At 49.3% G+C, this 13,815-nt stretch overlaps 1 protein-coding gene across 1 annotated transcript in view; it reads right to left on the bottom strand.

Annotated features, from left to right (window-relative positions):
* The window catches only part of TBL1Y (transducin beta like 1 Y-linked), a 150,925-nt gene that overhangs the window by 21,770 nt on the left and 115,340 nt on the right, over positions 1–13,815 (bottom strand). The window contains exon 11 of the mRNA XM_055377247.2: positions 1,348–1,469. Within this exon, the coding sequence (XP_055233222.1) occupies positions 1,348–1,469 (122 nt within the window). The remainder of the gene's footprint in view (positions 1–1,347; positions 1,470–13,815) is intronic.

Below are 13,815 nucleotides of genomic sequence, written 5' to 3'. Positions count from 1 at the left end.
TATGCCTAGGTGGGTAGGTGTGGTTCTGCTTGAGATTCCCTGAGCTTCTCAAATTAAATGATGTTTTCCAACAAATTTAGAAAAAATTGGCCATTATTGCCTCAAATGATTTTCCTGTTTCATTCTTTCTTCTTTCCCCATTATGCACACATCTTTAGGCTGCCTGATATTGTCCCACAGGCCAGTAAGCCTCTATTCATTTTTCAGTCTTTTATGTGTTCTTCAAACTGGCAAATTTCTGTGATCTCTAACTTTACTTCTGCAGTCTTCAATCTGCTATTAAACCCACTGAAGAGGATGGATATTTTTCCCCACCCAAATCTCAGGTTGAATTATAATCCCCAATGCTGGAGGTGGGCCCTGGTGGGAGGTGTTTGGATCAAGAGGGCAGATCCCTCATGGCTTGGTGCTGTGTTCATGAGAGTGAGTTCTTACGAGATATGGTGGTTTAAATGTGTGTAATACTCCACAGCCCCTCTCTTTTGCTGCTACTTTGGCCATGTGAGACACCTGCTCACCTTTTACCTTCTGTCATGGTTGTAAGCTTCCTGAGTCCTCCCCAGAAGCAGATGCTTTCTATACAGGTGCCAAACTTTAAGCCAATTAAATATCTTATAAATTACCCAGTTACAGGTATTTGTTTATAGCAATACAAGAACAGCCCAATACACCCACCTACTAAGATTTTCAATTGCAACATTATACTTCTCAGTTCTCAAATTTCCTTTTTTAAAAAATTAATTTAAACAGATCTCACTCTGTTGCCTAGGCTGGAGTACAGTGGTGTGATCACAGTCACTGCAGCCTCAACCTCCTGGGCTGAGACTACAGGTGCACACCACCACACCTAGCTTATTTTTAAAATTTGTTTTGCAGAGACAGGGTTTTGTTGTATTGACCAGGCTGGACTTGAACTCAAGCAATTATCTGGCCTTGAGCAATTTTCTGGCCTCAGCCTCCCAAAGTACTGGGATTATAGGTGTGAGCCACTGTTCCTAGCCTTGATTTTTAATGACATATTTTTTTTCCATTCATTGCAGATGTGCCCCATCTATTCATTTATTGTGAACATCCCTTCCTTTATGTACCCTATGTTTTTCTCATAGCTACCTTATAGGCTTTGATGCCAAATCCAACAACTACACCATTTCCAGGTCAAATGTTCTCAATGCACACCCCAAAGTGGTTGAATCCATCCACCTGAATTGGCCACTATAGCTCAAACAGCCAAGGGCTGCAGAAGAAATGGTCTGCTGCTGCAGTATCTTTTAATTCTAGGCATACGAGAACTGGCTCCCACATCACCTTCTCACGAACTCAAGACCAGTGACAAGAGCTCTCACTTACTGTGTGTCCCTGGAAAGTTTTGACTGGGAGGTCACAGCCGAGCCTGCACACATGGATACACATGTCTGTGCCACAGGAGGCAAAGGTCGTGTTGTTCTGCCAGTCCACATCAAGGGCGGGGGCTGCAGCAGGGAGGGAGGACATCTGGAGTTACTCACTGTTGCACAGCTCTATGGATTTACAACAATGAACAGCACAGTCAAGGAGCCTCTTTAGTTTACTTATTTATTTATTCTAGAGACAGGGCCTGCTCTGTCACCCAGGCTGGAGTGTAGTGGTGCGATCATGGCTCAATGCAGCCTAGAATGCCTGGGCTCAAGGGGTCCTCCCACCTCAGTGTCCCAACCTCAAGGAATCCTCCTGCCTCAGCCTCCCGGGTAGCTGGGACTACAGGTGTATGCCACCACACTAAGCTAATTTTAAAATTTTCTGTAGAGATGGGGTCTCCCTACATGGTCCAAGCTAGTGTTCAACTCAAGCAATCCTCCGGCCTTGGCCTCTCATGCCTATAAGCCCAGCATTTTGGAAGGCCAAGGTGGGAAGATCATGAGGTCGAGATCAAGACCATCCTGGCCAACACAGTGAAATACAGTTTCTACTAAAAAATACAAAAATTAGCCAGGTGTGGTGGCACACGCCTGTAGTCCCAGTTACTTGAGAGATGGAGGCAGGAGAATGGCTTGAACCCAGGAAGTGGAGGTTGCAGTGAGCCAAGATCAGGCCACTGCACTCCAGACTGGCCACAGAGCGAGAATCCTGTCTCAAAAAAACACCAAAAAAAAAAAAAGTCCCGTGTGTGATCACAGTCTCCTTCCTTCCTTCCTTTCAAGACCTTAAAGACCCTCTCCTGCCATGTTGGCAGGGATGACAAGATGTCCTAGAAAAAAGGCTTCATGACACTTCCTGTGCCCCAGGGCCTGCAGAATCTCCTGCTCCCATGGCACAGATAAGAAGGGCAGGTGAGAGAGCTGCCCTGCCTACTCTGCACATGGCTGCTTCCAGCAGTATCACTGCAATGAGCTAATTTGATTCTACTTCAGACAGAAAGGAGAAAAAAGGAGAGGAAGAATTTCATGCCCTATTTTCAAGATACCTCAACATATGTAAAAAAAAAAAAAAAAGCCTCCTGAAATACATTAATGCATCCCACTGACTGGGAGATAATTACAGTCAACAAGAAACTCTTTGGGGATGAAATGGGACATATGCCTCAGGGCCTGTGACCAACACTCTCCCTGACTTTGAGCCTTTCTCAGGTCCAGGTGGTTCAGAACAACATAAAGCTGAACTCCCATTGTATAATTACAGCTGTGAGTCTTGTTCTCTCCCTTCTGGTTTCTTTCCTAGGATGGAAACTAGAAATCTGGCAACTTCCCAATGCACCAAAATGTCCAGGGCCCTAGTTAAAAGCCAGGCTCTGGTTCTGACCTCAGAAGGTCTGACTTCACAATGCTGGACCATGTCCTGAGGGGCACTGGAAATACGGGTGACAGCAAGGGCACTGAAGTTCTAGCAACTGGGCCTCATTCCTCATTCTGCCCCATTACTGACATGCAGCTGCAGGTCATTGGCTTCCTGGAGTCTCAGCTGCAGATGCAGATGTTGCAAGTTGTCCCAGACAAGGGGGAAAATGAGCAAGATGAAGCATCTCAGGAGATCAGCAAAGTGCCCAACACATGGAATGAGATGTTATGCCCAGACTGTTAGTTCCCCAAAGAAGACCACCAGAGTCCAGAGTCAAAGCCAAGCGGCAAGGATCTTTACTACAAGTTCGAACCTGGTCCCTCCATTCCACAGCATACAAGAGGGCCCTGAACAATGCGAGTGTTTGCTTTTTATAGCCTGAAAGTTACAGGGGAACAAAGGAATTCTTTTGGTTCCCGCTCTTTCAGTAAAACTTTGAACGGCTGTCCCCTTATCGGAGATTTTCCTGGTGGTGTTTGTACTGGGCTCAGGAAGTTTGAGAGATATATGGCGATATGTGGTGGGATGGGAGGATGGGATGTGTTTGTACTGGGCTTGTTTGTTTTGAGCCCGGGGCTGAGGAATGTGCCTGGCTCCTTTCATTCCCCCCCTTTCTTTTCAGGTATTTTTTAGAGCCAATCTTGGGTCTTATAAGTCTGATTCTGTTTGAGCGTTTACAGGTTGGTATTGGGCTCTGAGGACCATGAGTTGTACAGTGTTAAACCTTTCTTTAACGAACTGCAAAATTCTGTTAACAACACAAGGTCCTACGGTAAGCAGAAATAGTAGACTCAGCAGGGGTCCAAGGAAGGGGGCTAACAGAGAAAACATAGATGAGTTCCACCATTGGTCTGCAGCTGAAGCAAACTGCCGTGTTCTTACTTCTGTGCTTAACTTGCGTAACTGTTGGACCCGGTCTTCCACGAGCCCTGATTCATTTATGTAGAAACAACAGTCTTCCTTTAGAAACATACACGTACCCCCTTTTTCAGCAGTGAGTAGGTCTAAGGCCCTCCGGTTCTGCAAGGTTACCTGTGCTAAGGACGTGAGCTGCCGCTGGAGGGAGGCAAGGGACTCAGCTGACTCCTCCATAGCAACGGCAAATTGTTGGTACAGCTTGTTACTTTCTATGAGGGTGTGACCTAGGGCTCCCCCAGCCAGTCCGGCCGCCATGAATGATGCGGTGAGGGAGATTCCTTCAATGAGGGGGAGAAATATGGCTCATGCAGGTCTCGGTCTAGGGTCTGGGTGAATAACAGGACTAGTCCAGTTACCAGTATACCCTAGGAACTCGCCGGCAGTAAGTAGAGTTAACCGGGGAACTAATGTGACAGGAAGACACAGTAGGTTGGTAACAGAGGGGCTTGATAGGTTTTTAGATAATGTTCCATTACACCAGAAGAATATGCCTGACGGAGCCCTTAAGGTGATATTAGGGGGCGTTGCAGTGATGTTGCAGAGGCTGGAATGAGTTCCTGAGAAACAGTAGGGAAATTTTCTTGACTGGGGTTTAGGTATAGTGGCACGTTAGGGACAGGGGCATATGAGAGGTTTCGGTGGTTGTTAGCTTGGGCAGAGGTGGAGGATCCCCATGGCAGGGGGACAGCGGTTAGCGGTGGATGCCCTAGAGTGGCACACAGAAAGCAGCCAGACAGGCTGTGAAGTCCTATAAGGTTGGCATGTTCTAATCCTTCTTGCAATAATTTTAACCAGGAAAAAGGACGTAAATCTTGTGTCAGGCGGTTTTCTTGTTGCTGGATATTTCCATGGACCAGGGGCCGTACCTGCACTAGACCCCCGCCACAAATAGAGGTGACTGCTAGGCTATGTGGAGGCGGAGGAGTAGTATACAGCCCCGTGTTGAGGCGTGGTCCAGCGGGAGTTCCAGGGGTCTCTAACTATCCATGTATATGAAAGGTCTCTATCTCGTCTGCGATGGAAGGGCCATCTAGGATCTATCTGTTCTTTTCCACCCCACCATTGGTATTTATGGATGTTACAATAGTTATAAGGGCAGCCGGCACTTTGGTGCCACCAATAGTGCTTACAATTGTATTTAGTCTGATCATACTCGAAGCATATTATTGGTGCCACTGGTTTGGCTACTGGGAAATCGGTAAAATTTAGTAAAATTGGGCTATTGCACCCTGAGGAGGGGAAATCTGCACTGGCCACTAATTTCCCGGGCTTATGAGGTTGTCCAGGGTGGGTTTGGTTTTCATAAAGCCAGAATCTCCAGACAAAGGGATTAGGAGCTGGCTTTATGTTTTCCCCAGCGGCCACTAGGGTGACTAATGTTAGAGTTAGACTACCTAACTGCATGTTTGCAGTGAGCTATGCTGCCGGCGCAGGGTGAGTTTCAAGGGGTTGTTCTTAGCTCTGTCCACAGTCCACGTGTCCGGTGCTTCAGCCGCCACCGTGATTGGCCCCAGAAGGTCAGAGGTTGGGTCCACTGGCCTGACATGGGTGTAGTGGATCCACGGCACAATGCCTTCTACCTTCAGGGTGGTGGGTGTGGTCAGGAGTACTTGGAGTGGTCCTTTCCACCTGGGCTCTAGGGTCTCTTGTCGGTGTCGCTTAACCAGGACCCAGTCTCCCGGCTGGTACGGATGGGGTGTCGGTGGGGGACTGGTCTCATATAGCTCTTTCAGCTTGGGCCAGATTTCTTGGTGAATTTTCTGTAAGGCTTGTAGGGAAAATAAGAATTCAGAGACATTTTCTGTTTCAGACTTAAGCAGGTCATCTTTTAAGCTAGGAACCAGGGGTGGAGGTCTGCCATACATGATTTCGTAAGGGGTAAGGCCCAGTTTGTAAGGGGTATTACGGGCCCGGAACAGAGCATAGGGGAGAAGGACTACCCAATTAGCGCCAGTCTCTACAGTCAATTTAGTTAAGGTCTCTTTTAAGGTCCGATTCATCCTTTCTACCTGTCCTGAACTCTGGGGCCTGTAAGCGCAATGTAGTTTCCAATTTGCCCCAAGGATGGAAGCCAAGTCCTGACTTACCTTAGCGATGAAAGTGGGCCCATTATCTGACCCTATCTGGATGGGGAAGCCATACCTGGGAAGGATATCTTCCAGAATTTTCTTTGCTACGACCTGAGCAGTTTCTCTTTTGGATGGGAATGCTTCAGTCCACCCTGAAAAAGTATCTACAAAGACAAGTAAGTACCAGTACCCGTACTTTCCTGGCTTTATTTCAGTAAAATCTACTTCCCAGTAGATACCGGGCCTGGTTCCCCTGAGCCTTGTTCCTGTTGCAGCTTGAGATTGGGGGTATGTGTTGTTAAGCTGGCAGACTTTGCAACTTGTCGCAATACTGCTGGCCGTCTCAGCTATATGTCTGATTTTGAGCTTGGAGCATCTGATCAGGTCTATCATCCGCCAGGCCCCAGGTGGGTGGTTTGGTGGATGTGTTCTAACACCTGTTGTCCTAATTTTTCTGGTAGGATGGTTTGGTCATTAGTATCAGTCCACCACCCATTCTGGATTTGTTTCAAGGGAAGTTTGTCAATCCACTGGAGATCTTGTTCTGAATATTCAGGGAAATATGGCAAGTCCCGGGGGCCCGGGTCAGGGAGCTGGAGTGCAAGGAGTTGGCTGGGAGCCTTCGCCACATTCCTTGCAGTTTGGTCTGCCAGAAAGTTGCCTTGAGCAGTTGGAGTAGTTAGTTTCTGATGCCCTGGTCAATGTACAATGGCTAATTTTTCTGGCCTCCATAGGGCTGTTAGCAGAGCTAGGATCTCTTGCTTGTTTTTTATCTCTTTTCCTTCAGCCGTCAGTAACCCTCGCTCCCTGTAAATGGCCCCATGTATATGCGCCGTTGCAAAAGTATATCGGCTGTCTGTATATACTGTCAGCTTTTTCCCCGCCCCTAAGGTAAGAGCTTGGGTGAGCGCTATCAGTTCGGCCTTCTGGGCCGATGTCCCCGGGGGCAGGGGTTCCGCCCAGATTACCTCAGTCTCTGAAGTTACTGCCGCTCCAGCGTACCTCTGGCCTTGATGCATGAAGCTGCTCCCATCAGCGAACCAGACGAGGTCGGCGTCAGGAAGTGGGCGGTCCTGCAGGTCTTCTCGAACTCCGTGCACCTGAGCTAGTATCTTGGTGCAGTCATGGAGTGGGGCATCCAGGTCCGGGTTGGGCAGCAGCAAGGCAGGGTTTAAGGTCGTTGGGGGCCGGAAAATTATCCCAGGTCTTCATGGAGGGCCTCATCGAACAGGGTAGGAGAGTTTTTGAATCCCTGCGGCAGCCTGGTCCATGTCAGTTGGCCACTTATGCCCCTATCAGGGTCATTCCACTCGAAGGCGAAGAGCTTTGGGCTCTGAGGGGCTAAAGGCAAACTGAAGAAAGCATCCTTCAAATCTAAAACAGTGTACCATTGATGTTTAGGGTTTAAGGTACTTAGGAGGGTATACGGGTTAGGCACAGTTGGATGTATGTCCACAACCCTCTTGTTGATTTCTCTTAAGTCTTGTACAGGTCTGTATTCTCCACTATTAGGTTTTCATACCGGCAACAATGGAGTATTCCAGGGTGAGTGACATGGGTGAAGGACTCCTTGGTCAAGGAGCCGGTGGATATGCGGGGCAATCCCTTTCTTGGCCTCTAGGGGCATCGGGTATTGGCGTACCCGCACGGGGTCTGTCCCAGGCTTAAGTTCAATAAATAAGGCAGGACGGTGTCTTGCTAGACCTAAGCCCCCCGTTTCCGCCCACGCTTCTGGATATTGCTGGAGCCAGGTTGCTATGTCCTGGTCAGGGGCCGCTTTCTCCTGGTGGAGCTGGTACTCATCTTCTAGGTTTATAGTCAGGACGGACACGGGTCGATTGTGGGAGTTGGTCACAACAGGCCCCTCAGGGAGGAAATGGATCTGTGCTCCCATTTTAGTTAGCAGGTCTCTCCCCAATAGGGGACAGGGGCTCTCAGGGATGACCAGGAAAGAATGGGTTACATTCTTGGCTCCGAGGTTTACTGTTCTTTGTGTTGTCCATGGGTATTTCTTAACTCCTGTGGCCCCTTGTACCCACGAGGATTTGGAGAATAATTTCCCATTAGTTTTAACTAAGACCGAGTGCTGTGCTCCCGTATCGACCAACAACTGGACTGGGAACCCCTCCACTTGCAAAGTTACCCTAGGTTCGGGGAGGGGGTCTGAACCCCATCTTCCCTAGTCTTCGTCTTGAGTGACTAGTACGGGTGTAGACCTAGGGGGTCCGGGTCCCTGTCCTCATGGTTTCTTTTTGGGGCAGTCTCTTACCCAGTGGCCAGCCCCCTCACAGTAGGCACATTGGTCTTTGCTCAGATTATCATGCCGGGGGAGCCGCCTAGGTTGGGTGTACTCTGGCTGTAGATGCTCTTTCTGTACCACTGCTGCCAGGACCTTGGTCATTTTTTCAGTGGCCTTAAATTGCTTTTCCTCTGGAGTATCTCTGTTATTGTAAACCCGCTGGGCTATCTGAAGGAGGTCCTGAATCCGCTTTCCCTCCAAGTCTTCTAATTTCTGGAGTTTTCTCTTAATATCTGGGGCTGCCTGATTTACGAAAGACGTTACAACAGCTGCCTGACTTCCTGGAGCCTCTGGATCTATGGGGGTGTACTGTCTAAAAGCTTCCATTAATCTTTCTGAGTAGGTAGCTGGGCTCTCTGTCTTCCCCTGCAGAATAGAATATACTTTAGCCAAATTAGTGGGCTTGTGAGCAGCTGCCCGGAGACCTGCCATTAGAGTCTGGCGATAAAGGTGTAGCTGTCCCCTACCTTCTGCCGTGTTGTAGTCCCACACCGGCCTGGTCAGAGGAAAGGTTGTGTTTATGAGGTCGGGGTTGGCAGTTGGTTGACCGTCGTCCCCCGGGACCTGCTTTCTAGCTTCTATCTGTATTCTCTCTCGCTCTTCTGTGGTGAACAAGATTTGGAGGAGCTGCTGACAATCATCCCAAGTGGGCTGGTGGGTGAACATGACACTATCCAGTAAAGCCAGGAAATCTTTGGGGTTGTCTGAAAACCGAGCACTCTGAGTCTTCCAGTTATATAGATCACTGGTGGAGAATGGCCAGTACTGGAGCCTGGGGATTCCTGTGTCATCTGGGGGTGCTATTTCCCGAAGGGGTAAAGCCACCGTGGAGTCAGGCAGCTGAGGGGGGCTAGTCCGCGAAGTGTGCCCTTGTGTCCGCCCCGCCGGCCCTTCAAAGTTACTTTCCCTTTCAGCGGGCCCGTGTGTGCCGGCCGCCTCCCGTCCGCCTGCTCCCTCCCGCAGCTCAGCCAGGGGGGCTGGGGCCTGGGGCCTGGAGGGGTACAGAGGGGGTTCTGTGAACAGTGGGTCCCCGCTGTCAGGTAGAACAGGATGGGGGGGGCAGTTGGTTGCTTGGATTTCAGTGGTCGAGCAACCAGTGCCTTACAGGGTTCAGAGGCTAATTGGAAAGGGGACAGCCAAGGAGGCGGGTTCTCAACAAGGTCCTGCCATATGAGGATATATGGGATTTGATCTAAGTGGCCCGCACGCCCAGGTAGGAAAATCTTGGACTTTACCCTAGTGATGACAGCAAGTCGGAGGGTCCCTTCGGGCGGCCACCCCACATCAAAGGCAGGCCATTCGGAGCGACACAGAGTAATTAGCTTTCCTTTCCTGATTTCTATACCAAGACGATGGTCCCTTGCTCTAACTTCTTTGAAATTACTTGTAAGGAGAGATAGAGGAGTGCTCTGGGTATTACCCACCCTGTAATAATTCGTAGTCTCTTCCTGTAAAGGAATGTGGGTTTGAATCCCTGTAAAGGAAATCTGATCTGACTTATTAATGATATCTAATCGCAGGCGCACTTTGGCAGCCCTGGTCAGAGTTAGCTGCCTGGATCGCGATCGCGCTGGGGCAGCCCAGATCAGAGACAGCTGCTGCCCGCCAAACCGGGGCAGTTCAGATTGCAAGCGTGCACCGGAAGCCCGGGTCAGAGTTAGCTGCCTGGATCACGATCGCGCTGGGGCAGCCCAGATCAGACAGCTGCTGCCCGCCAAACCGGGGCAGTTCAGATTGCAAGCGCGCACCAGAAGCCCGGGTCGGAGTTAGCTGCCTGGATCGCGATCACGCTGGGGCAGCCCAGATCAGAGACAGCTGCTGCCCGCCAAACCGGGGCAGTTCAGATTGCAATTTAGATCAGATGAGAGTCAGGGGATGTCTCCCACCAGTCTCCGCTGGCCGTCCTATAGCACGTCCACCAGGACTGTGCCAGCTCCAGTTTCAGACCTCGCGAGTCACAGATTCAGATTCAGAACAGACACAGACAGACAAATGGAGACGAGCCAGCTCACCTATCAGTAGATCGATCCTAGCAGATCCATTGAGCAGGGGTCTGGTGGGCTTGGGGAATCCCGGACGAGCCCCCAGATGTTATGCCCAGACCGTTAGTTCCCCAAAGAAGACCACCAGAGTCCAGAGTCAAAGCCAAGTGGCAAGGATCTTTACTACAAGTTCGAACCTGGTCCCTCCATTCCACAGCATACAAGAGGGCCCTGAACAATGCGAGTGTTTGCTTTTTATAGCCTGAAAGTTACAGGGGAACAAAGGAATTCTTTTGGTTCCCGCTCTTTCGTAAAACTTTGAACGGCTGTCCCCTTATCGGTGACTTTCCTGGTGGTGTTTGTACTGGGCTCAGGAAGTTTGAGAGATATATGGCAACATGTGGTGGGATGGGAGGATGGGATGTGTTTGTACTGGGCTTGTTTGTTTTGAGCCCAGGGCTGAGGAATGTGCCTGGCTCCTTTCAAGCTGGGGGTGTGGAAGTTCCCATAGCAGGTGCAACCCTGCACTCTCATCCTTTTTTGAGTCTGGGGAACTGTAATTTCAACTGCTCACTCCTATCCTCTAGCAGAGAGTGGTGGGGGTGAGAAGCTGTGGCTGTGAGTGGCTATTTCCCTTCCTTTCAGATGCTCACTGGCAGCAGGGATCACTGGCATTCCTAGGGGCCAGCAGGCATGCCGTGCTCAGGTCCCTGGCCTCTCTCCACTGCAGCGGCCATGCCAGTGAAGCACTCCCTAGACTCACTCCCACCTCATGACAGAGAACTGTTGAGCAAGAAAAAAGGCCATGGGATGCCAAGATGGGAGGACACAAGGGAAGAGGTGCCTTCTCAAACAATCTCCTCTTTTCCCCTGAAGACTGAGCAACCCACTCTCTTATTAAGGATAATCATGAGACTTTTCATATGTAGAGGACCTCTGAACCCAGCTGTGTGCACAGAACCCTGATTATCAAAGGGACTAACTTAGGGATGTGAAAAGTACTGTGCTCAATTACATGTAAAATGCAGAGAAAGGCTCTCCCTTCCTAGGGTTCATGCTAATTTAAGAGGGTAATGCCTTAAGGAGCAGGGAGCTCTGGGTTTTGAGGGCTAGCCATCAACATCTGACCAGCTCTTCTATCCCTGTGCTTCCCACACAAGCCAGTGGAAATTACTTTTAGCTACTGAGTGGGCTCTCCATGGTGTACCAGGAGAGAAGGTGGGGTTATGGCAATTCTATGAGAATGCCCAACCAAGAACTCTCATTGGTTTTCCTAAATAGTATGATCCATTCTGTTGTTTGCCAAGTTATATTTCCCAAGCTAGCTGCAAACACTGAATTAGCCAACACTGAAGAATTGCTTCTAGGGAAAATAGAGGGTTAGCTTCTGCCAGGCTCTGGCCACAATGTCCTCAACAACTGACCAATACAGAAGCCCATCTTATGTGTCTTTTTTTTTTCCTTTGCAGATGTGGTCTTGCTCTGTCATCCATGCTGGAGCGCAGTGGCACAATCATAGCTCACTAGAGCCTTGAACTCTTGGGTTCATTTGATCTTCCCACCTCAGCCTCCAGAGTACCTAGGCTGCTAGAGTGAGCCACCATGCCTGGCTCATTTAAAAACAATGGTTTTTGGCAGAGACAGGGTCTTGCTATGTTGTGCAGGCTGGTCTCAAACTGCTGGCCTCAAGCAATTCTCCCATGCTGATGTCCAAAAGTGCTGAGATTACAGGAGTGAGCCACTGTGTCCAGCTGTGTGCATTTCTTAAAGGCAGTCAATGCTGAACTGAGAAGAATCCAGCTTTCTCTGAATATCGATTGCCCTGGCCCTTCCTCGGTCTCTAAAGGAGAGGTGCGACCCTCCATGAGTTTATCGTCCATTAGTGCAGGGACCCCATTCGCTTCCCCATCCAGCTTCACCCCCAGGTGGAAGGTGTGTGTAGGAAGATATGGGTGTCAACAGTAGTCTTTTCCACAGCCGAGATCATCTCTTTCATTGCTTCCTCAGGAGCATGTTTCATGACAGTTCTTGACCCATTTTCCTAGTTCTTGTTTACAACATTGCCTGAGGTAAATGGCAAATTCCTGGTCCAGTCTCTGCTTCAGGCATGCAATTAATATACCTGGAAATGTGAAAATGTGGTGAGCAGTCCAGAAGATGGTGACCAGCACTTGATGACTCTCCCATCTAAAAGGAAGGCCCCTTGTCCTCAGGCAGTTGGCCCTACTCTGAGTCAGCTCCAGTAGCCAGGATGCTTGGAACCATATGGGTGAATGGCCAGTAAGAGGGCTGAGCTATGCTGGGGGACTCTGCCCTCCCTGCCATGCATAGGCCAGTGTGCTTCAATAGCCCTAATTCTTCTGGGCCCAGTCCAACATTTTCCTTTGGAAATACTAAGAGATTTACAGGAAGCTTCAAAGGTAACACAGACAGGTCCTCTGTCTCCTTCATCCAGGTTCCCATAATAATTACTTTTTGTGTAGCTGTAGACTTGTATAAAGACTTGAAAGTTGACATTGATGCAATTTGCCTATGGAGTGCTCTGTGTCATTTTATCACATGGGTAGATGTGTATGGCTGCAATTGAGACCCAGAGTGTTCCATCCTCACTAAGAACTCCCTCAGGCTACTGTATCAGCAGGCCACTGTTCCTCACACCCTTCCCAAACTCCTGCATCACTGCTCAGTCCCTGGTTTTTATCTCTCTCTCTCTTTTTTTTTTTTTTTTTTGAGATGGAGTCTTGCTCTTGTTGCCCATGCTGGAGTGCAGTGGCACGATCTCAGGTCTTGAACCTCTTCTTCCTTGATTGAGGGGAGTCTCCTGCCTCAGCCTCCTGAGAAGCTGGGATTGCAGGTGCCCACCACCAGGTCGGCTAATTTTTTGTGTTTTTATAGAGACAGGGTTTCACCATGTCAGTCAGGCTGGTCTCAAACTCCTAACCTGAGATGATCCACTTGCCTCAGCCTCCCAAAATGTTGAGATTACAGGCATGAGCCACTGCTCTCAGCCTCTATCATTTTATCATAGTGAGAATGTTACATAAATGGAGACATGGGGAAAACACAAGCCTGCCACAGCCACAGAAGGCACTCCTCACAGCTCTTGACAGCTGTGTTCCTCCTGGAAGAGCGAGCTTCTTTCTCTTCATCTTGAACTGCCTGACACCAAACAGCAAGCAAGAAATGCCTAGACATAATCCTACCTACTGATGGGAATTGGATCTACCTCGTGGCCAGCCAGATTATAGGTAAGAAGAAGCTCATGCAATTCAGAACATGCAGTTTGTGGTCTTGTTGGGCCAGGGGGGAGAAAATCCTTCCATCAGTCTCTGGGGTCACTTTGGGAAAGATTATTTTCTGCTGAAAGACAACACAAATTCCTAAGATAGAAGAATTAGAGAAACTTGGCCATGTGCGGTACCTCACACCTGCAATGCCAGCACTGTGGGTGGCCAAGGCAGTTGGATCACTTGAGGTCAGGAGTTCGAGACCAGCCTGGCCAACATGGCAAAACCCCACCTCTACTAAAAATACAAAAATTAGCTGGGTGTGGTGGTGGGTGCCTCTAATTGCAGCTACTTGGGAGGCTGAGGCGGGAGAATTGCTTGAACCCAGGAGGTGGAAGTTGCACTGAGCGGAGATTGAGCCACTCTACTGCAGCCTGGGTGATGGAGTGAGAGTCAGTCTCAAAAAAAAAAAAAGGAATTAGAGGAACCTCACTGATGTTTACCTTGGG

The sequence above is a fragment of the Gorilla gorilla genome, chromosome Y (genome assembly GCF_029281585.2).
Source record: "Gorilla gorilla gorilla isolate KB3781 chromosome Y, NHGRI_mGorGor1-v2.1_pri, whole genome shotgun sequence".
In the NCBI taxonomy this organism is placed as follows: domain Eukaryota; kingdom Metazoa; phylum Chordata; class Mammalia; order Primates; family Hominidae; genus Gorilla; species Gorilla gorilla.
This window is presented reverse-complemented; position numbering and strand designations above follow the sequence as displayed.